Source organism: Peromyscus californicus, unplaced genomic scaffold, assembly GCF_007827085.1.
Source record: "Peromyscus californicus insignis strain IS unplaced genomic scaffold, ASM782708v3 Scaffold_7__1_contigs__length_154581171, whole genome shotgun sequence".
NCBI lineage: Eukaryota > Metazoa > Chordata > Mammalia > Rodentia > Cricetidae > Peromyscus > Peromyscus californicus.
The window spans coordinates 19200099-19224650 of NW_026294595.1; the positions used below are offsets into that span (position 1 = coordinate 19200099).

The following is a 24552-nucleotide window of genomic DNA, read 5'->3' on the forward strand; positions in this document are numbered from 1 at the left end:
CAGCCAACTAAACAATGATAAGATGGTTTTCAATCAGAACAAAACTATGCACTGTAACAATCTAAAGATTTCACATGTACATGATTGTGTGAAAAGCTTTAAAATGTAACACTCTTCAACAAATATACTCAATACAGTTTGATTCTTATGAGATTTCAAAAGAAACTACACTCCAGGCACTAGATAGACAGAATGAAAGCATTTGGAAATTTAAGTTGTCAGAAAAACTCACTTTTGAGTATAAAAACCAGTTCCCTAAGTTTTCATATTTCAGGCACACTAAATATTTAATGCTCTCATTAATACCATCTTATCAGACAGATTTGTCTACTCTGCATGCAATGAGATAACACCTAAGTTCCCAACAATCTCTCCAAACTTTAGTATCCTTTAACTGAAAAGTGGACTGAAACATTACAGCTCCTTTCTTTTTTATATATAATTTGTATTATTAAGAAATTTTCTATTCATTTTACATACCAACTAGATATCCCCCCTCCTCCTTCCTCTTGTCCCCCAGGCTTCCCCCACAACCTACCCCCAACTCCCAACTCCTCCAAGGTAAGGCCTCCCATGGGGAGTCAGCAGAGCCTGGTACATTCAGTTCAGGCAGGTCCAAGCTCCTTCCCCTGCACCAAGGTTGTGTAAGGTGTCCCACCATAGGCACTGGGCTCCAAAAAGCCAGGGATGGATCTTGATCCCAATGCCTGGGGTCCCTTAAGCAAGTCAAGCACAACAACTGTTTCACCTAAGCAGAGGGCCTAGTCCACGTCCATGGAGGCTGCACAGCTGGGGCCGCAGTGCATGAGTTCCCAACGCCCCTGCACCTGAGAAGTCTGACAGCATCAGTCCCACCATTCCTCTCCCTCTCATGTTCCCTCAAGGGAAAGAAGTCTAGAAGCACCCAAAAAGGACTCCCCCTGGCATAGACGGTGCATCTTGCCTTTCCTTTTGTTTTGCATGATCTCAGCATTTTTTACTTTCCATGTTTAATCGTATTTTATAACTCACTTGATATTTTGTGATACTTTAATTATTTCATAAAGTCTTTAATTCCTTATAACTGTCCTTTCTGTTACCCGGTATCTTGCTGTTATGGAAGGCCCCTCCATTTGGACAAACAGTGATAATTCCAATAACTAAAGTAGCTTGGTTTGCAGATGTTGTTAATGTAAGTCTCTGTGTGTTCACTTGGGTCTGAGCGACTGCAGGAGCTGGGTGGACACAGGAAACCTCCAGCTACATGTAGAACTGATGTAACCTTTCTCCATAGGTTTGCCCTCCCTGCCATTTTCAAAGCGAAATCTCCAGTTGTCTTTTCCTCCTCTGAAACCTGAACCCACATCTGATTTTTCTTCTACCTTAGCCTTCGTCATTGCCAGTGAGCTTCCTCCCTTGCTGCCGCCTTTGCCCAGTGAGGAACCATTCTCCTTTTTTTCTACCATTCCTCTTGCCTATCCTGCCGGACCTGATCTGAGGACACTGCACTCCCCAGACACGAGTCCAACCTTCAAGTCACCTTCTTAGTCCCAACAAACCTTTCCCTATCCTTCCGGTCACCATCACACAGGCATTGCCATCTGGCTGCTCCTTTCACCCAGCCCTACTTCACTCCTCCACTCTGCGAGGTTGCGGGTTCTGGGCTCCCAGTACACATCTAGTTTGCTTTCCTCTTGCCAGTCTATCTCAAATCAAAAAGCATTTAGATTCCAAAACTTATCACAAATAATTTCAGTATCCTACCCAGTCCGTTAATTTTTCATGATGTTTATGTCAATCTGCCCTCATCCCCTCTAAGGATAGAGGCACCTCCAGATACCAGCTCAGCACATCCAGATAATCTTCATATGCAGGATAGAGGTCAATAGAGTACCTAATTGGTGCTGCTTAATTTTTTGTTAACGACGCAAACTAGGGTCATTTGTGAAGAGGGAACCTCAATTGAGAAAATGCCTTGATGAGTTTGTTCTTACCCCTGTCTGTGGAGTTTTGTTGTTTGTTTGTTTGTTTGTTTTAATTGTTATTATTAATGATTAATGTGGGAAGATGTGGTGATACATTATTTGTGCTGAAATGTGATATTTTGTTTGTATGTTAATAAATAAAGTTTGCCTGGAGATCAGAGGTCAGCGAGCCATAAACAGAAGTTAGAGGGTGGTAGCCCACACCCTTAATCTGATCACATGGCAGGCAGAGTCTCTGTGTGGTCAAAGACATAGCCAAGCATGGTGACAAGAGCCTTTAATCCCAGTACCAACTATACAGACCTGGAGGTCTGTATAGACAGGCAGCGATGAGGAAGTCATGTGGCTGGGCTTAGAGCCAATGACAGGCGGAACAGGAAGGCAATAAAAGCATAGGTCAGACAAAAAGAAACTCTCTCTGTGGAAGCTACTGCATGGTGGTAAGCTAAGGCTAGCTGTGGCTATTCACTCTAATCTCTTTGGCTATTACCTCTGTATTTGGTTCTGTGTTTCTTATTTAATAAGTCTGTTTAGAAATTCATCTACAAGATGACCCAGCCCATGTGGGTAATACCTGGTGGTTAGTCCCGAGTTCTGTAAAACAAAATGTAGGATGATCAATCCAGTAAGCAGTGTTTTTGAGTGGCTTCTCCTTCAGTTCCTGCCTTTAGGTTTCTGCCTTAATGGACTACAACCTGTGAGATAATAAGCCTTTTCCTCCACAAGTGGCTTTTAATGACAGTGCTTATCATCGCATTAAAAAAGGAAACTAGAACACAAACACTGATTCCCAGTGGAATTACCAACCCAAGTTAAATTTCCTCCAAAAATGGCTTATGATTTCTTGCCTCTTGGCAGAAATGAAAAAGGCTGTTCTAAAGGCGGTCAATTTGAGAAAACCAAAGCCATTACTCAAAAAGCCAAGAAAAATCCAGCTTTATTATTCTGCTTATCGGGAACCAAGGCTAAATATACTCCAGAAAGTGATGAAAAGATTAGATATCCACCTTCATATCATTTCACAGTCAGCAGCCAGTATTAGAAAGTAGCTTCAAAGATTAGAGGACAGCCTTCACACTCCCCAAAGTAGGCATATAAAACTTTTCAAGGTCTTTAATAATAGAGGAGAGGAAATAAGATCAGGTTGAATATCAAGTGTTGACAACAACATTATGTCAGACTCCTCAGGCCTAGTGAGTGTTGGGATTGACACCTACTACTTAAAACCAACAAAGATCAGAAGTCTTTGCTCCCACCTCCATCAGTCCGACTGAACACAAAGTTTAATGGGTAATCATGGTTGACATCTTGACACACTGGGAAAGATCGAATCTCACCAAAATAATTGCTTCTATCATATTTGCAGGCAGGCATGTCTATGAGACATTATTTTTTTATTGCTAATTGATAAGAGGGTCCACTCCACTGCAGGTGGTTTTAATCCTATGTAGATGGTCATGGATTGTATAAAATGGCTGTTGATGAGCCAGAGAGAGCAAGTCAGTAATGAGCTTTACTGCATGGTTGCTCAGCACATCTAGACAGTCTCCTTGGTTGCTACCTCTGCTTCTACTTTAGTTCCTTCCAGGCCTCCCCTTGGTAGTACTACCTGGAAGTGTGAGCTAACATAACCCCATTCCTCCCCAAGCTGCTTTGGGTCATGGTATTTATCACAGCAACAGAAAGCAAGCTAGAACATAGGGCAAAGATATCAATTGCTGGTAAGCCTACCTCATGTATCTGGGATATGGGAAAGAATTATTCAGTTTTACCAGAATTTGATGTGTCCATACAAGATTTCTCTCTCTCTCTCTCTCTCTCTCTCTCTCTCTCTCTCTCTCTCTCTCTCTCTCTCTGATATATAGCAGAATGTACTTCTGTCAAAACCAAATAGACTGGCCACCACTGTGCAGTCTGTTTGGATATTTGTTTTCCTTATTCCTTCTTGGTCATTCTCAGTTATCTGACTTCTTTCCTAGGACATGACATTCTAGAAAACTTCCATGCATCAGTTATTTATTTTTCCTTCACAAAGTCTTACTTTTTTTCATCAATACACATCCTCTTCTGGGGAATCTTTGATCATTCTCCTACCATCTGCATATTCTTGTGTCTGAGAGTCAGCCTCCCTACTGTTCTCCACAACATACTCTTATACTAAGTAATGTATATGGACCTTCAGTCCTTGTGTGTGAGGATCAGCATCAACTCATCCTGAGGAATTTGGGCAAATGAAGTCTATCATTATCTGACCAATAAAACCCCAAATTTTATGACCTACTTTCCTTACAACACTTTTTCTGGATTTTCAAATGTAATTAGGTGTTCTACCACTTACTCCAAATTTTGTGCCTTATTAATTTAGCTGGAATTCCTATTCACCTGCTTGTCCACTTAAACCCCTTATCCCACATTCAGCCTTCCACCTCTTATTTCTCAGTCTTTGATATAAAGATACTATTTCCCTCAAACTTTCTTGAAATTTATCTGGACAGACTGTGATAACCTAATGATCACACTGATAATATGAACAGTACTTCCCCAATAACTTCAAGATGGCCCTCATCTTCTTGGTCAAGCCCATATTCATGAAACTTTAAATCTCAAGAGTTTTCCCAGCACTTCCTGCTCACACAGAGATGGCCTCCTTCTCTAAAGGACCTCTTGTGACATTTCTCTACAACATACATTGACCCTCATTAATTTTCTAACTGACCAGGGATACCAAGTACCCTCCTCTAAGTTTTAGATAGCCTCTACTCTATTAACTTACCTTGGTCATAGTCTATCCCTTTCTTTCCAAGGAATGACTATGCTTTAATCTTGGAAATGCTCTTCCCTTCCCACAAAGACAAAATGAAAACAAAACTAAAAACTAAACAGACCTACTTTATTTTCTGGGCCTAGTGAATTAATTTCACATCTGGATCCCATCTTTGGAGTCTTATCTAAACTTATTTTTTAATTGAAAATATATTTTTATACAATATATTCTGATTATGGTATCTCTTCTTCCAGTTCCTCTCATCTCCTTAACACCTTCCCTTCCATCCAGATCCGTATCATTTCTGTCTCTTGTTAGAAAACAAACAGACATCTAGGGGATAATAATTAAATAAGATTAAATAAAACAAAAAAAAGTTAGAATAGGACAAAACAAATACAGAGACACAAAAGGGTCAAAGAAAAAGTATAAGAAACGGACAGACAGACACAGACACACACACACACACACACACACACACACACACACACACACACACACACACACACAAGTTCACATACATAGAGTCCCATAAGAACACAAAACCAGAAGCCAAATACATACACAAAGGACTTATATGTTTAAAAAAGAAAAAAAATGTCCTGAGTCAACATTATTCGACAAAGAATGCTGTTCAGTTCATTTTGTGATGTCCATCTACTTCAGCTAAACGTCATTACCAAGCTATTCAGAATCTTTGAGCTTCTTCTCAAGTATCCAACCTGTATCCTTAAGTTTAAATCACATCTCTGGCTGCTCCTGTTCTAGGGCTTCAGTACCCCTCCTAACCTTTTACCCTGTTTGTGCTTGCCTCTTTTAACTTAGCCCACTCTCATCTGTGTATTTTATGGAGAAATATTTGAGCAGTAGCCTATCTGTCTAACAGTTAGACTGAGTGCAACAACGTTGGGCTTCTTTTTGAAGTCCATGAAGCTGCCTCTCGCTGAATGATAGAAAGCCTCAAGCTCACATTCTATGAACATAGTCAATCCCTGGTTCCCATAGACTCCTTGAGCTTATAAATCATCCATCGTTTCCTCTATCTTATTATCTCTCATTCAACAGGTACACACGGCTTATATAAAACCTTAAGTCACCTTTCAATAACAGGAAACTCTTCATCTATCTTTCTGGAGACTTTAGTCTCTCCAAAGAGACCTACTCTGGCCTTGATGTCCTTAACTCCTTTCTACCCTCTTTTACACTTGTGTCAGATGCTCTTATTGGTGAGTCACCTCTCTGGTATATTGATGTCTCTTCAAGGACACCATCTAGTCACAGGAGAGGACACTGTTATAGATGACATCACTTTAGAAGCCCAATCTCTTCCCAAATACCTCCTCACAATAGGCAGGTCTTATAACCATTAACTGCTCGTTGACAGTAGCACGCAATCAAAAGTCATGTCTACACGCAGTCTAAATAAACACCACATTCTCCATGTTCACGCCCCAATTTGGCAAGAGGGAGGCTTTCTTTTCTGAGTAGTTAATAATGAATTAATCCACAAACCCTTTTCAGCACTCCTTCATCCCCCACTGCCCTGGACAACAAGAATGCACTTCTGATCATATAGCTAAATGCAACACTGGAGATTAAACTCTTTATCAATGGATAAATCTTGACTCCACCTCACATTCTTTCAAATTTCCAGATATACTCACTTACATCCCATTTCCTCTTTTGTTAATTCTCTTATCCACCCAGCCATGGTCTCATTCTAGAGAAAAAAAATGCAGCCACCCTATAATACTACTGGTATATTCTCCGTAACTGCCTTTCCCCTGCTTCTGCTGAAAAGTCAGCTTTCCTTTCCGTTGTGCATAAACACTTCTGTGTGTGACATCAACCCTGATAGTTTTATTGAAGACACACTTCTAGTCCCCCATCTTGTCACAGACACCTCACGCCATCACCCTACAACACATTATTTACTCTCGAGTCTCTCCTTAGAGGGCTTTCTGACTGTTTTCCTTCCCCAGGCAGATACATGAGGACGTCTCCCAGGACAGTATTTCTAGGCCAACTTCATCTGTATGCCATACTCTCAGCAATGTTCTCACATTGGTAAACCTTTTCTTCAGGTTGAATAGAACCCACCAGGTTCAAGAGCAGATAAGATGCCATTTATAGATTCTATCTGTAATCACGCCTTGCCTTTGCTTAATGGCTTGATTTCTTCTCTACGGTCTGAAAGCAACCTGTTCTCATTTCCAAGGAAGCTCAGCATCTGTTTTTTTTTTTTTTTTTTTTTTTTCAGGTAATGAATATTCCTTCTCTATCTTCTATGGTCCACAGGAAAGGTAGTACATACCAACGTTTCCCTCAATTTATTAAGCAGTACTGAGACTCAAACTTCCCTGGTCAGCTCTTCTATCTAATGCTCTCCTTTGTTTATGACCACCCCAGAAAACTCATTAACCTTAGCCCCTTTGATTGTATATATGACAGGACCATCACTATATACCCTCTACTAAAATCTAATCTCCCTTTCCTAATGCATTCCCTGCTTCCCTTTACATGTATCCAGTCACACACTAAAATCAAGGACCTCCCTACATTTCAGCCATATCCTGCAGTATCTTTATTTATCTACCTGGGCATCTGTATTTACATTTAAGATTCTTCCCAACCTTACAGATATAATCAATATGCACCTCATCTTGATAATCACAAGTAAAAGACATCTCTAGCAGGCTACAACTCTGTAAGCTCAAAGGCTGTAGACCTCAACTCTAAACTCTTCTGGTGGCCCTTCCCCTTCTTATTCTTCCAGTCTCCAAAATGAAACTTCCCCATGCATAAGCATGACTAGTTTGGAGCTGCCCTGACTTATCAAACATCACTGAACTAAACAAGTGTCCACACTTCACTTGCAAATTCTTGAGACCAGCCTCTCTGTGTCTCTCACCACTACCAGCCTGCTAAAGTACCATGATATGCCCTTGGGTACTCTGTTTCTTTCTTTTTCTCCACTCATTGCCCTATTCTGATTAATGGATATTTCTTATTAACCCCAATCACTTGTCTCTTACATGATACTAACCCTCCCTTTCTCTTGGACGTGCATGTCTATACAAACCCAGTAATCTCTATCAGTATTCTTTATTCCTCTATCTACTTGAGGAGACTCATCCTTAAAACTTTACATTCCTTGTTCAGCAAGTCCTATCATGATCCCTTTCCCATTACTGACCTTGAGAGATGCCTCCTCCTTTTCTAACTACTGAATGCCTCTTTCTCATCCTGAAATTCTGACCTATAGGACATTGATATTCTTCCAATGTCAGATCAGCAGACATATATCCAATAATAACCCAGCTTACCTCCATGACATAGTTCTATAACAACCACTTTTTTGAATCTACCAAACTTCTTTCATAGGGCTCACTTTACCAAGACCCTCCTCACCTTGCAGGCTCTCTTTTGCATACTCCATTCCTTCAATGCTATCCTCCTTTCTTATGAAACCTCTCTTCCTTTGTTTTCAGCTATACTCCTCGTCTTTCACCTTCTACTCATTACTGAAACCTAGATTTGTCCACCCACATCCATGCATACAGCCAATGAAAAGACCAGGTGCCAAATGGAAAAATCCCTTCCATTTCTTTCTCTGAAACTGTCGTTCTTCAACAGTTAATAAGTACTGTCATACTCACCTGGATATGCTGTCCTTCTTTTACCTCTGGTACCTGTTAAAATCTTACTGTATTTGAAATAGATAATTTGACTCATCCCATTATCCTGTCTGTGGACCAAAAGTACTTCAAAGTTAAACTCTAGGGACTCAGAGAATCTTATGTGCTCTCATACTTCCAAAGCCTTTCTTAGGCTACCCTCACTAGAAAACACTCAGTGTGAGAAAATGAAGTTTGAGTCATTGCCCAGGAAAACTAGAATATCACCCCACATATTTTCTCACATCTTCTAGCCTTCTACAATTCTTATTGTCTCAAAAACTCAGAAGATTTCTTCCTCTGGAATATCAATTTATGCCTGTTTTCCAGCCAATATTTATTTTACAAACATTGAACACCTTTATAGTAACCAAATAGTTACTGCTTGTTTTTTGTTTCATTTCTCTCCTATATTAATTTCTCCACTTACCTGTCTGCTTGCTGTCCAGAGTATTTAGCCAACTGAGGCTCTTTCAAATATACCCTATGTAAAATAACTACCTCAGTTACAACTCTCCAAATTCCAATAGAGCTGCCTGCAGGTAGCATTCTCCAAAACTGGAGAGCTCTGGATCTCATCACTAGCTAGAAAGGTATCACTTGTCTCTTCCTTCAGGAATGATGCTACTTCTACATAGACCAGTCCAGAATAGCCCAAGATACAACAAAGAATTCTAGCAAACAACATAGGCAGCGAAGCTTCAGCAAAAGTGTCAAGAATACCTATTTGGGAGAGAAAGCCCCTTTCAATAAATAGTACTGGAAAAACTGGACATCACTGGGACAAAAGTGAAATGAGATCCATATCTCTCACTGTTTTCAAAATTAACTCAAAATGAACAAAAACTACTAGATTAGAACACTGAAAGAATGTTTTTGTACATTTTTAAAGATATGTATTTTTATAAGAACTCATTCAAAAGGAGACAAATTATATTACCTTAAATTAAAATCTTTTAGCATGATAATAAATCAGCTAAGAGAATAAAGGTTTGATCTAAAGAACGGTAGGAGGTATATGTAACCTATATCTCTGTCAGGGTTCACATTCAGAATTTATAAGAACCCCAACTCCATAGTTAATATCTATTCCAATTAAAAATGAACAAGAGACCCAAACAGATGTTTCTCAGCATACAAAACTTCCCAAGAGGTATAAAAAAATATGCCACATTGCTAATCACCTAGAAAATATAAATCGAAATAGCAATGAGATGTCATATCACTCCAATTCAACTGTCTATTATCAAAAAAAGTGTGTGTGTGTGTGTGTGTGTGTGTGTGTGTGTGTGTGTTTGCCTGTGTGCATGTATAGAAGAAGTTCTAAAATTAGCCAAAAATCAAGTAACAAATGACCTAGAAATTCCAGTACTTATCATATACTTAATAAGAATGAAATTATTATGTCTAAGTGGTATGTGCCCAACATGACAACTGTGATCATGCAGTTAAGAGAGGGAATCAACTTAAGTACATAAGGGACTCAACTGGTAAATGGGTAAAGAAAATGTAATTACATCACTCTGGAATGCGATTTGGACACAAAAATGACAAAATGCTATCACCTTATGGAGCAACAAAGATTTATTGGGAGAGGATTATGTTAAGTGAAATAATCCAGGAAGAGAAGAAAATGGTCCTACCATCACAGTTCTTTGGAATCTAAGCAAGCTGATCTTACAGATAGACAGAGTACAGAGGCTGAGGAACTTAGAGGCTTGGGGAAAAATTGGTCAACGGAACCAATTAGGTAGTAGGAGGTAAATATTCTGCCACTCTAAGGATACAACTATTATTAACAATATCATATTTACATTTAAGATAACTGGAAGAGAGGGTTTTTGAGCATGCTTCCAACAAAAACAGAGTCTATGTTTATTATACCATACACTGATCATTGCACATGAGCACAGGTACACATTGTGCCCAAAATTTGTCTGGTTTTTATTAATGAATAGCTAATTTAAATGTCTTTAAATATGCAAACCCTAAGGCAAAAGAATAAAATAGATTTTGAAACTTTTCTTCCAAGATTTTGACCCAGCCAGAAACAATCATGGTTTGGACATCAGCAAGGAGTGCAAAGCTGGAACCACAACTAGGTATGTTTTTATATCACAAAATAAATACTTTACATTTTACTAACAACATCCTCTTCCATGTCACCCACTGTAGTTATAATTACCATGAGTAAGAATAGGAGAACATAATCAACAGATAAAAATATGAATCAGTATAAGTTAAGGGTTTTTTGAGGAGCTACAAAAGTTTATTTCTGTATTAGGACATAACAGAAAATAAAATCAGACTGAGTACATTGACTTACCTGGCTGTGTTTTCCAAAGTATTAACTAATATCTCCATTTAGAACTTCTGTTATATTCTAATTTATCTTCACAATACTTGTGATAGATTGAAAATTTGCACATCAAAACTTCAGTCTATAAAAGCTAAGCAATTTGCCCAAGACTAATGACCATTAAGTTTAAAAGGTAGATGAATAATTTAGGCATATGATTCTTTGGTCAAGGTTTAACACAAACTGAATCTAATCAAGGTTGAGCCCATTCTTTCAATGTCATTTAAGCACTCCACTCTCATTTCTCCCTGCCATTTATGCTACCACTGGAAAATATGAGGTACCAAAATGTGATTCAGGGCATTGCCTCGATTTTCAAGAAACTCACACAGTACACTCCACGTATCTTCATGTTAAGCCCATACTTTCCTTCATTTTATGCAGTGGCACACGCTTGTCATATTTACTGGAAGATTTAAGCTTGAAGAATTATTTGAACCCAAGAGTTCTATGCTAGCCCAAGTATCATAGCTAGACCCTATTTCAAAAGACAAAAGCAATGAAACAAAACAAAAACACTGCCTGATCATGCATGCTCCTATAAATTCAGTGTGAAATTTTGGTTAGTTGGTTGGCTTTTTTTCTGTAAATAAAGCTTTACATGAACTGCCCCATTCTACCTTTTTCATTTTCTGTCTGCCTCAGCACTGTAAGGGTCTGTAGTCACCACACACACCATTTAGTCTGTGAAGTTTCCAATATTTATGACCTGGCCTTCAAGAAAGTATTTTCTTTCTATCTCAGACTCCTTAAGGTATCAGAGGGCTAAGAACCGGGAATTTTGTACTTCTGACAGACACTGGGGTAGTGGGTGGAACAAGACAGTCCCAGTGGTCTGGCCAGTCAGGAATAGCCCTTCACATGTTGAATTTTCACCATCTCTAGTGGTGACACTTCTTCTTGAAGAGATGAGGAACACATTGGAATTTGATTATGTACCTGCTTTGAGGGTTATTCAGGAGGTGGCATATTGATTCCTCCACTAAGATTTCATGTGGCAGTAAAAGAAAAGACACCAAGACCTCACTGAGTATGATATGCTTGTCTGTGAATATAATCCCATGTGCCTGTCTTCAGAGCTTCAGAAGTGCCTGGGTTCCACACAGTGATTCTTTTAAAACTTTCCTCTATTCAGGGAAATGAATGGAGTTTCACAGCTTAAAATATTATAAATACCAAAGAAGAACATGTAAACCACTCAAGTTCAGTTCAAATTAAAACTGGGAACAAATCTAGTATTTGTCTCCCTGGAATAAAAGTTATGAAAAGTTTTCTTTATGGCAGGAAATGCACTTCAGGAAGGTTTTTGGAATACCCATGGACTGTTTGTATGCTGAATAGATTATTCAATCAATTAAGTTCAGACAATTAGCTCTTTTGAAATTCCTTGATAAGTGTATACTAGGAAAGTGTGAAGTATATTTTGAAAGTTATTATATAAAGCGGTAATCTAGAAACACTCAATTAACTTACATGTCTTCGGGATCCATCATATTCACATCTTTCAATTTTCCCTAAGCTGCCATCTGAGAAATACAGCTTTTCTGCACGGTGATCAAGGGTGAGTCCATTTGGAGTGAGTATGTCTGTGCTGACTATCACATGTGGATTCTTCCCAGTCAATGTGGCTCTCATGATGCTGGGATGCTGTTCATTCCAATTCGTCCAAAACATTAAACTGAGTAAAGTGAAAATCATAAGAACAATTGAAAAAAGTTATTATAAATAAAAAAATATTTGTAGAGACACAAGAACGTGAAGTTGTATAATATTTTCTTCTTAGTCTATGACCCTGTGAAAGTCTAAGTGGGAAGAAGTGGATATTGTTTTCAGAAATAGCTTCCAGATTTTTCTCTTATTATACATACATACATACATATATACATACATACATGCATGTATATATATATATATATATATATATATATATATATATATATATATAGAGAGAGAGAGAGAGAGAGAGAGAGAGAGAGAGAGAAACACAATAACCAAAGGAAAATAAACAGGTATCAATTTGATACCAGAGGTTATAAAAAGGGTTGGAGGAAGTGGATACAGGAAGCTTTAAAAGTGAAAAAAGGAAAAAGAAAAGATAAAGTAGCATAATTATAATTTTAATTAAAAATGGCAAAAAATAAAGATTGGATGAATATGGATTAGTTCTATATCTTTCATTGCTCACTTGAGAACAAAATGTGATTTTCTCCTCCACCTCTTTACCACACCATCATGGAGTGAAACTCAACAGGTACATTTCAACCCAACTGCTTTGTGCTTCTCTTTCCTATGCAAGGATGTCCTTTACAACATTACTCACATCTGTCATGTTTTTCTACATTGCTTTATTTTTATTTTCTCAGAATTATTTCTGACATGTTCTCCTGTTGGAAGTTCCTCAAAAGTACTAATATAAACGTCTGGACAGTGTATCAGCAAATGGGTTAAGTTGAAAAGAGAGGTATATACAGCAATTATTTTATTGTTGTTTGTGTTCTTTGGATTACTTTTAGGCAAATCCCCAGTTATAAAAACTATTGGTTAAAGTGAAAAAAAAACTATTTTTAAGGATCAGCATCAGCAGATACTGATAAATTCTTTATAAATACATAAATCAATGCAGTCCATGCACCATAGAATTTTCTGAATTTTTCACTTTCATGGTTTACACTAGATTTATTGAACCTCTTCCAGAGATAACACACACCGTTTAAGTAATACACATTTTAATTATTCACACAGTGTTCTCACAAAAACTGAGAAAGGCTTACAGAAGGAACTTGGAAGGAAATCTTTATCTTTAAAGTACATATAGTGTTCTATTCTTATTATAATGCAGATGTAATAAGCAACCTCTTACTTTTGGCATTCATCTAAAGCTAGCACATGAGGGTGGTCGTCCTCTGACATTGTGATGACTGCCTGCCTGTCAATCGCTCCAGGCTGAGTCTGGTCTACTGTGTGCCTGGTGATGGATGATGTGCTGGAGCTGGTCCAGTACAAAGTGTCCCAGGCTCTGTGATAGGCGAGGCCCTCAACAGATCCCACATCTGATGGAAGAAAGTAGACAATAAACCACATTTTAGTAAAAAAAAAAAATGCCTTCTGACAGAAACATCATTCAAGATATATACAAAGACCTTATTTTATCAACCATATGTTGATATGTCCATAAACTCTGTGAACTAAAAACACAAATGTGATTCTTATAATTAATATATTACAACATATAGCACGTTACAGTTGAAGTGATATATGCATGTGTTTACATGTATGTGGGTGTGTGTGGGTGTGTGTGGTGGGGTGGAAATAGGTTTAACAAAATAAAGTTATTAAATACTTAATTTTTATTCAAATATGAAAACCACAATATTTTATTTCCCTTTGGTGTAAGAAAATGATGGTGTTCCTTTTGTGTCTCAATAGTTAATTTTAATAAGTCATAGAATACAATTCTGAAGAACACTAGTCAGCAAGACTACATAGGTTCACTGGTGGTGAGTTTTCTGCTAATATTGCAGATCTAGGGATTTCAAGCATAACCAAACACATCAGACTAACAATAACATCAAAAGGCAAATCAGCACCTGACTTGGTGCTGTCAATGATGACAGACAATATTTTAATAAGCTAGCTGGCAAGTTGTTTCATCCTGTTCTACTAATCTGTTACAAAAACAAAATGAATTGGAATGAATTGGTCTCTAAAGCACACTGCAAATATCATGAAGTGGCAAGCGGTGGTATAGATTCTAATACACAGGAGTAAAAAGTCAAAAAACAGAGCAATCATGTCATCATGTCATAGCACTCCATCCCAGTCCCTGGGCAACAGAGCAGCACAACTGTTCTCAGAATGCACCTTTGTACAATTCGATTCTTATTTTGTTACTCTTCTTCCCATCCTCAGTATAACAAAAGCTATACCCACATCACATCCTGACATGAAATTGCAGCACAGAGAGAGTTTTGTGTTTTTCTGCCCAGGAAATCCTCAGAAAGTACTGAGCTCTCACAAAAATCAGTAGATTAAAAGAAGGTTACTTTGATGGTCTTCAAATACCTATTCCTCATACTGGGATGCATTGCCTAGCCTTAATACAAGGCAAGGTGCTTAGTCTTACTACAACTTGATATGCCATGAGAATCCTGTCCCTTTCTGAATGGAAATAGAGGAGGAGTGGATAGGGGGGTCAGAGCAGGACAAGAGCAGGGAGGAAAAGAGGGAGGGGAAATTGCAATCAAGATGTAAAAATAAATAAATAAATAAAATGAGCAAACAAAGCAAAATTGGGGGGAGAATGGGTTACTTTCACATTTTGGATGTGTAGTTAGAAGTTAGATAGAATTTCATGGGGGTGCAAATCAACAATTAAGACTTTTGAGCCAGATTTCTTGCATATAATCAAGTTACAGATACCTGTTTGGATCTTCTACATGCAAAAGGAATATCTGAGAATATCAAAATAAATAGCTACCACTATTGGGCACCCACTATATGCTACAAAATGGAGGCTGTTTTGAACATGTCATTTTATTTTTTGAATAAATATACCCTAAAATTTCTTTATTATCCCTTTTCTAAGGAAATTGAAATTTATCTCTATAGGACTCATAAATGTTAATGCAAATTTTTTAATCTGATATATCTTCATGGAAGATATCTATTGCTTAGTCTCAATGGAAAATACATGGCAACAAATGAATACACCTTTTGTTCTCAACTTGTGTGACTCTAGAGAAATTGTAAAACAAGTAATTTGCCGTGATAACCTCCATTCACACAGTAAACCACCAGTTTAAAGTTAGTATAGAAACGTAGACCAGAGAAAATGGGAGGAAGACCATTAAACACATCATAACGAAATCTGTTCAGGTGATTTCATTTGAATAACTTGGTACTTGTTGGGAGTATGTGACTTGTAATTGTTCAAGACACTTCAGGTATTAACTAAAACATCCTGCTTTATTAGCGTGTTTATGTACTTTCAAACCATTGATAAATATGATAACTTTATTGATAAGGGCTTTAGCATTATAGTCCTTCACTATTCATGGCTGGAATAAGAAATGGCAGCTCTGAACTCTGAGTAAGTTGAACTATTTTTCCTCCCATCTGCACATCCCTGTGTAGGGACTTGGCAAGTCCTCTTTCTGTCTATTTCTCCTGCCAGTCCAAAAAAAAAAAAAAAGGTCATTGGCACCTCAAGTAAGAGGAGGTGGATGTTCCTAGTTTATGGGTATCAAATACAGAGCACGGAAGAACATACTGTGTCTAAATATCCAAAATTTTTCTTTGAGTCTGTTTCTTAGTAGATGACAGCCTGATTGTGGTGGTATAAATGAAAATGCACCCTGTAGGATCTGACTCAAATGCTTAGTCCCCAGTTTTTGTTACTGTTTGGGTTGCTGGAGGAAACAAGTCACTTTGGGAAGACTTTGAGATTTGAAATCCAGGCACCATTCCCAATTTGCTCAGAAAGAACAAAAAGCTTTCAGTTTGCTATTTAAGATGAGAGTTCTCAGTCTGTTACTCCAACCACCATACCTACCAATTATTTCACTTCTTGTCCATGATGGACTCATATCCCTCTGGAGCCATAAGGAAAACCAAACTCTTCTTTCTATAAGTTGTCCTGGTCATGGCATTTGATCACAGTAATATAAAATTAAATAATATACTAATAGTTCAATTAAATGGAGTCTGATAGTATATTTTACAAACTTTCAGTAATGTGTTTCTTCCTCCCCTCAAAAAAATCCCTATGAAATTATATTTAAAAAATTTAAAAATATCATGAAAATTTGCATATAAAATTAAATAATGCCTCTCAAAATTGTGGAGTTATATGGTATTGTATGCACATATGCACAATCACCTGTATGTGTAAGCCGATCTCATGATGCTTTTTCAATATTGTGAAGTCATATGGTGTGTGTACACCCACATATGCACACACCTGTATGTATTTGGGCAATGAGTTTCCTAAATTGGTCCATCAGACATAGAAAGAAGTTTGAGATACTGATTACAGTAGGCAATTATATAGCGAGCACAAAATGAGTATTTATCCAATCAGCTAAACTGGAAATATCAGGTACAGGAAATTGGTACAGAGTTAAATACTGCTGGAACTTAAGGCACAACCAAGAAAAGAATGTTAACAAGACTGCTCCAGCAGCTCCACATTTCTCACTTCAGACAATAATTATGTTTGGGGCAGGGTGCATTGTGAAAACACAGCTTTCCCACCACATACACTTGCCATCATATAAATAAATAAGGAATCCCACTCCTCCTTATCTGCTTAACCTGTAGCAGTTTGATTTAAACAACAAGAGAGAAACAAGACTTAGTCAATTTTATAAAAGTGAGAGGGGTGGACTGCAAATGAATAAATCGATCAGGAAAAGTAGTTAATACCATATAAATAACTACTTCCTATATACTTATGGCTATATTAACAGTGGTAAAATTGACACTCATTGTCACCTATCAATAAATTCTTTAACTAATGCCGAAAGTATTTCACTTGAGTGCAAATTTCTCTCTGTTCTAATTTACTTTCTGTTTCTCTGATAAACACCCTAACCAAAACCAATTTGGGTAGGAAAGGGTTCATTTCGGCTTACAGATTTTAGCCTTTTATGAATGGAAGACAGGGCAGGAGCTCAAGAAAGTATCATGGAACTTAAGCATGGAGCAAAAAGGATCAAAGCTGACTGGCATGCCTCTTGTGGCATACTCGGCTAATTTTCTTACACAGCACAGGCCAACCCACAAAGGGATGGGCCCTAGTACATCAACCAGCAATTAAGAAAATACCCCCAGGGACTTGCTCATTTGTGATAAAGGCAATTTTTCTATTGATGTTCCATCTTCCCAGGTAACTTCAGTTTGCATCAAATTGACAAAAACCAACCAGCACAATCACATTACAATTGAAGAAGAGTAGTAGCCTAGCCATCCCTCTATGTGTACATTGTTATAAAAGTAGGAGAAGAATTCACCTAACAGAAAAAGAAGTGTGTTGTTGGTGGCTCCACTCTTTTTCCAGCTAAAGAGAATGCAGCACAAAGTCAACAAGAAGTATTTATCTCAGGAACATGCTACAACTGAAAAGGGTCTTGACCTGCTGTTCAGTGGGCACTATGTTCTTTCACATCCCCTTGTGCCCTAGGCTGCAGGGCCGAAGTATACTGTTTGAGACGATACCACTGGTGTGGAACATTCCAAGTTTGTTTGTTTGTTTGTTTGTTTGAATAGTTTAAGTTATTTTGACAAAGAGAAATAGCTTTGATTGATAGCTCAAGTAAAAAGCTTAAAATAAGTGCCTTGTGGCGATAACCCTCTGCATGTGTCTTAACTTAGCAGTTACCGGAAAAGTATGATTCTATGTATGTTTCAGAAATCTCTGTTGCTGACATTTTTATATATAGTACATTTAGTGCCTTTTTGATTTGTGCCTAAAAAATACTGTTTTACTTACATTAGGCCTGAATTGTATCATTTCACTAAAAATATCTCAATACTACTTTTTCTCAGAATCTCTACAACTCATTCACAAAATGAGTTTATTTATTACGAAACATAGAGTGAACTCTAAGTACCTTCAACTGACCTGGACAATTAAAAAGAAATTATACATTTAACCTCTGTTACCTATATAGTCCCACATATCCTGCAGACAAGACAAAAGAATCAAGTCACACTAGCCTGGAAAAGAGACAAGGATGCAGAAGCCATGCACGATACTGACATGCCATGTAGGGCAATCACAACTTCTTCGGTCCTAATCATATTAAAGGATTCTCATGCTTTCCTTCATTGTAAATAAAATGGTATTTACATTCCTGATCATTTCTGTGAATGTCAGTTGATTAATAAGCTTGACAAAACTAGATTCAAGCAATACCAGATACCACAAAGCCTTTTGGTAAACAGCATTGGAATCAGAGCTTACATGGTGGAAATTTGGAATGGTGCTATAAATCTTTGGACCTTGTGTACTCAAGTGATGTCTTAATTTTATTTCATTTAAAGTCAATCTGAGTTCCAATGATCCTGAAACAGACTCTACTTACCTGAGTCTCCTTGACTGCCCTCCAAGTCCTTAAATTCAACAACATTAGAGACTCTAAACACATCAATGCTCTGGAAGTAGCCAGATTTACTAGATACAAATCTCATGTTAATTTTTGATTCTCATACTGAGAATAGAATATCAAGTAGCTAGACAGATAATAGCAATTTTGGAGGCCACTTTGGATAGAACATTTTCTCTGATGACATCAGAAAGGGGATCACCACTACTCTACCCTTCCTTAGTATTTAGCAAACCCATATGAAAAAATAGAGGTATCTGGGCTTTGTTGGGTCTTATTAAGGAAAATCTATTTCTCCTTGGTCAAGTTAAAATAATCAGATTGTACCTCTAGTCTGGGTAAAAACTTGATATTCCACACTGCCTAAAATATTATATATCATTATCCTCTCTCTTTACAATTAATCCAGTCATTCCTGTCAGCCACTTATGCAGGAGACCACACCTCTAGAAAACTAGCTAATACTGACAATATACTAAGCAGATGAGAGGAGTATGTCCCTTAATGTGATAATATAGTTACATCTCCATGGCTGCCTCCCTTTGTGCAGTTGCCTTTAGATCTTAACTGCTCAACCTGCCTGCTTTCCTGAGTTCTCTCGCTTTTTACTCCTTTCTGTTTCTATTCTTCTGGATACTGGCTCATATCCTAAGTATACTTTTCCTCATTCTCTTGTATTACTGACTTTTATTTTTTTCTGAAGACCCCTGCTCACATTGATTTGCTTGGAAAACCTCATTGCTGAAGCTGCCAGTTTCTCTGAATTATAACTAAAACTGAATAATTTTTCTTGAGATAGCAAATAAAATCAAAAGCGTACTTGCTCTAACATTCTGAACATTTTCACTTTCTATGGGAATACTACCACAATAAACACACACACACACACACACACACACACACACACACTCACACATACACATAAACACAAACATATGCTAATGAACACACACTTTATTTCTGAAACACGCCTATTTTTATGAGCTCTAACTCAAACGTCATGATTTCTTTTCTCATCTCCAACTCTCTCTTCCTGACAGCTGTCAAGATTTACAGTTTGCATGCCCTGTTTTTTTTCTCTTAAACTCTAATAAAATGGTTCTAGAGCTTCCTTCTGACTCAATTTTAAAATTATCTTTATCAACAGGAGTAAGAAAAACAGAAGGGGACACTGATCCCTTGTTGCAATAACTATGCAAAAGAGGAATTATAAAAGCATCCATGGTATAAAGGAAGAAGAAAAACTATAACTAGAGTGTCAAGCTCTCATATATACAAAATGTTAAGTACTGGGAAGTGACTTATTGAGTAATAAAAGCTTCTAAAAGATCATCATTATAGCAATGCTGTACACACATACGAAAGACATGTAAAATAGAACCGTGACCTGAATGTAAAAGGTAAAGTAGAAAACTCTTGGATCAGGCCACCTTCTACACATCTTCATGTCTTATGTAAGATGATGAAAGTACAGATAGAAAAAAACAAACAAACAAACAGCAGACACATGGAGTTTCACCAAAATTAAAAATGTCTATGCTTCAAAAGACTGTACTTTGCAAAGCAGTCAACTCAGATTGAAAGAAGAAAACATTTGCAAATCATTAATATCACAACCGACATGTATTCTAAATATATAAAAAAGCTCCTAAAAGTCAACAAGAAAGTAGCAAATAATGTAGTTGAAGACTATGAATAAGCATTTTTTAAAAGGTATACAAACAGTTGGGAGCCACATCAAAGTAGATCAACATTCCTAGTTACAAGGAAAGTACAAATAAAAATCACACTTCATTTCTAGCATGATGCCAATAAAAAGATAGGTTTTTGCAAAGCTGTTGAAGAATTAAAAATATCACACATTATTGACTGGAACGGGAAACTGTTTAACTTCACTGTAAAGTATTTTAAATATGGAGTCAGCATATTTTAGGCAAATTCAATGGTTAGTGTATATCCAAGAGAAACTAAAACATGCATCCACATACACTACTGTTCACAGCAGCCCTTCTCATAACAGCCAAAGGAAGAAATCATTCACATGCCAATCAAATGATGAGTGCATGAATAAGGTAAAAATATGAACAATAGAGTGCCATTAAAGGATAAAATGTGACATTCTGGCATCTAGTAAAACACAGGAAACTCTTAATGTATTATTCTGAAAAAAATAGATAAGTTGTGAAAAAGCATATGTGCATTTATATTAAACATTCAGAATAGGAAACACTTACAAATAAAATGTAGATTGTTAGTCTTCTGGTTAGGGGGCAGGAGGTAGGGTAGAACAAGGCAATTTACTACAAGGTTGTGGGTTTGTTGGTTGGTTTTAAGGGAAGGGGTGATAAAATTATTCTCAAAATAAAGGTGGTAAATATGCTCCATCTACCAAACCATGCAAACTAAATAGGTGAGCATGTGGTATGTGAGATTCAGATCAATAAGCCAGTCCTTGGGCTGTATTGATATAAATGACCAAATAATCATAAGTAGACTGTACACATTTACGTTCAAATTTGATAAACATTACTATTTTTATCAAAGTCTATCCACAGAATGTGTTATGAGCACTAATACAGACTTTCAGAACCCCTTACCATTCACACACATACATACGCACATGGAGGGCAACATCACATAAAATTATTTTGTGATATATAGAGAAGATTTAGCTTTTAGACTGCGTTGATACAAATCTAAATCTCAATGTCTATTAATTTCATTTTAATCTTATTGAAATTCTTTATGAATAACTGTATTCATTTTCTTTTGGTTTGGTTTTGCTTTTCTTCCCCAAGTATTCAGTTGAAGAAATTGCAGTTTTCAATGTGGTGATATTGTATTTGTGCTCTAACAAATAAAGCTTGACTAAAAATCAGAAGGAGGAGTTAGCCACTAGGTAACCAGAGAGATCTAGAGGTCTGTACAGACAGACAGGACATGATAGAGCTGGGTGGAGAGAGGAAGTGATAAGGCGAGGTAGAGAGAGGAGCTCTCTCTTTCGGCAGAGGATTTCATAGGGCAAGAACTAGTGGTCTGCTGCTCTGCCTCTTTGATCTTTCAGCTTTTACCCCTATATCTGGCTCCAGGTTTTCTATTAATAAGACTGTGTAGCAATTTGTGTTACACTGCTTGCTGTGGAGTAGACTCCTTTAGTTTGAAAACTGAGTTCTTTCCTCCCACATTCTTAAGTAAAAGTATATATGAAATAAGGTGTATATGTAAAGCAACATTCAGATATGAACAAGCCATATATCAAGACTTTTACACATCAATTGAAGATCCTAAACAGGGCACGATCTGAGAAGCCCAGTGAGTATTCTGACACAGAGAGGTCCTGCACTGCCTGTCAAATATTTTCATTGCGAACACTATTATCTAGCCTTTTCCCCTGGTCTTATTAGGATGCCATCTTGGAGCAGAGAATGTATTAGTCAGTTATCTATGGCCACTAGTCAGCAAGACACCACAGTCATAGCTAGGTCTATGGTAATTGTTTCTTTTTTTTTTTTTGTTAATCATTTTTTTTTAATTTATTTTGCAATACAATTCAGTTCTACATATCAGCCACGGATTCCCTTGTTCTCCCCCCTCCCGTCCCCCTCACCTTCCCCCCAACCCCCCCCCATTCCCATCTACTCCAGGGCAAAGCCTTCCCCACAGACTGAGGTCAACCTGGTAGACTCAGTCCAGGTAGGTCTAGTCCCCTCCTCCCAGGCCGAGCCAAACAATCCTGCATAGGCCCCAGGTTTCAAACAGCCAACTCATGCAATGAGCACAAGATCTGGTCCCACTGCCTGGATGCCTCCCAAACAGATCAAGCCAATCAACTCTCTCACCCATTCAGAGGACCTGATCCAGTGGGGACCCCTCAGCCATTGGTTCATAGTTCATGTGTTTCCATTCATTTGGCTATTTGTCCCTGTGCTTTATCCAACCTTGGTCTCAACAATTCTCGCTCATATAAACCCTCCTCATTCTCGCTAATTGGACTCCCAGAGATCCACCCGGGGCCTAGTCATGGATCTCTGCATCCAGATCCCTCAGTAGTTGGATGAGGTTTCTAGCACAACAATTAGGGTGTTTGGCCATCCCATCACCAGAGTAGGTCAGTTCGGGCTGTCTCTCGACCATTGCCAGCAGTCTGTTGTGTGGGTATCTTTGTGGATTTCTGTGGGCCTCTCTAGCACTTTGCTTTTCTTCCTATTCTCATGTGGTCTTCATTTACCATGGTCTCCTATTCCTTGTTCTCCCTCTCTGTTGTTGATCCAGCTGGAATCTCCCGCTCCCCCAAGCTCTCTTTCCCTCAACCCTCGCCTTTCATTACCCCCACTCATGTCCAGGCTGTTCATGTAGATCTCATTCCATTTCTCTGTCATTGGGCGATCCCTGTGTCTTTCTTGGGGTGCTGTTTTCCAGGTAGCCTCTCTGGTGATGTGAGTAGCAGACAAGTCATCCTTGTTTCATGTCTAGTATCCTGCTATGAGTGAGTACATACCATGTTTGTCTTTCTGAGTCTGGGTTACCTCACTCAGGATGATTTTTTCTAGATCCATCCATTTGTCTGCAAACCTCATGATGCCATTGTTTTTCTCTGCTGAGTAGTATTCCATTGTGTATATGTACCACATTTTGTTTATCCATTCTTCAGTTGAAGGGCATCTGGGTTGTTTCCATGTTCTGGCTATTACAAACAATGCTGATATGAACGTCTATGGTAATTGTAATGGAGCTATTGATCCTCTCTTTTTTTCTTTTTCTTTTTTTTCTTGTTTTTTTTTTTTTTGTTTGTTTGTTTTGTTTTGTTTTTCCAAGACAGGGTTTCTCTGTGTAGCTTTGTGCCTTTCCTGGAACTCACTTGGTAGCCCAGGATGGCCTCAAATTCACAAAGATCCACCTGCCTCTGCCTCCCGAGTGCTGGGATCCTCTCTAATAGTAATGGGGAAACAGGTCAGTCACATGACCTCCTCCCTCCTGGAATTCCAGCCATGACTCTCCCCTGGCCCCTATGCCAATAACAAATGATTCTAGGAGATGCTAGCATTGTTAGGAAGTGGAAAGTTAACTCAAAGTGGGACTCTGTGATGCAGTTTCCATGAGGCTGCCATTCATGATTGGATGGGACTTTATAGGGCTCTGGCTATATGGGAGTCACCAATGCTTTTGTATTTAAACCCTTACATATTTCTCAAGTTGGGCAGTGTTTTGTTTATTAATTTGGTCAGTCTTTTTTTGCCCTATCTGATGTTTGCTCCTTTCTAGGAAAAGTTAATGGAAAAACCTTTGCTTGTACCTAGACCACACAACAGCTTTATTCCTCTATTAATTATCTTAACCTATCTATTCTTAAATTCTTTGACAATTGGATCAATAATTTTTTACCAGTCTAATTTACTAAAAGCTAAATGTTCAAAAATCAATAATATCATCTAATTTTTTTTGGCAAAGAGCATTTCTATTTTAAGTAAACTTTTAAATTAATGATTAAGTACACACCTATAACACAAAGAATTCATGGAAAAACAAGTGTTCTAAATGTCGGGATACAATGACATGATCCCAAAACACTAGGTCTATTTTTTATGAAAATAACAAGTTAGGATTAATGATGCAAAGGGGATGTAATTTAAAGCACCGGATGGCCACAGGATTCCTTTCTTTCATTCATTTGGAACCATGGGGG

The 24552-nt window shown here is 37.8% G+C and overlaps 1 protein-coding gene across 5 annotated transcripts in view; it reads right to left on the bottom strand.

Moving 5' to 3' along the window:
* Lrp1b (LDL receptor related protein 1B) overlaps positions 1 to 24552 on the bottom strand; it is a 1950932-nt gene that overhangs the window by 384425 nt on the left and 1541955 nt on the right. For all 5 annotated transcript variants that reach the window (XM_052726598.1, XM_052726596.1, XM_052726595.1 and 2 more), the window contains 2 exons: positions 13625 to 13814; positions 12238 to 12442 (listed from right to left, as the gene is read on the bottom strand). In XM_052726598.1, the coding sequence (XP_052582558.1) occupies positions 12238 to 12442; positions 13625 to 13814 (395 nt within the window). The remainder of the gene's footprint in view (positions 1 to 12237; positions 12443 to 13624; positions 13815 to 24552) is intronic.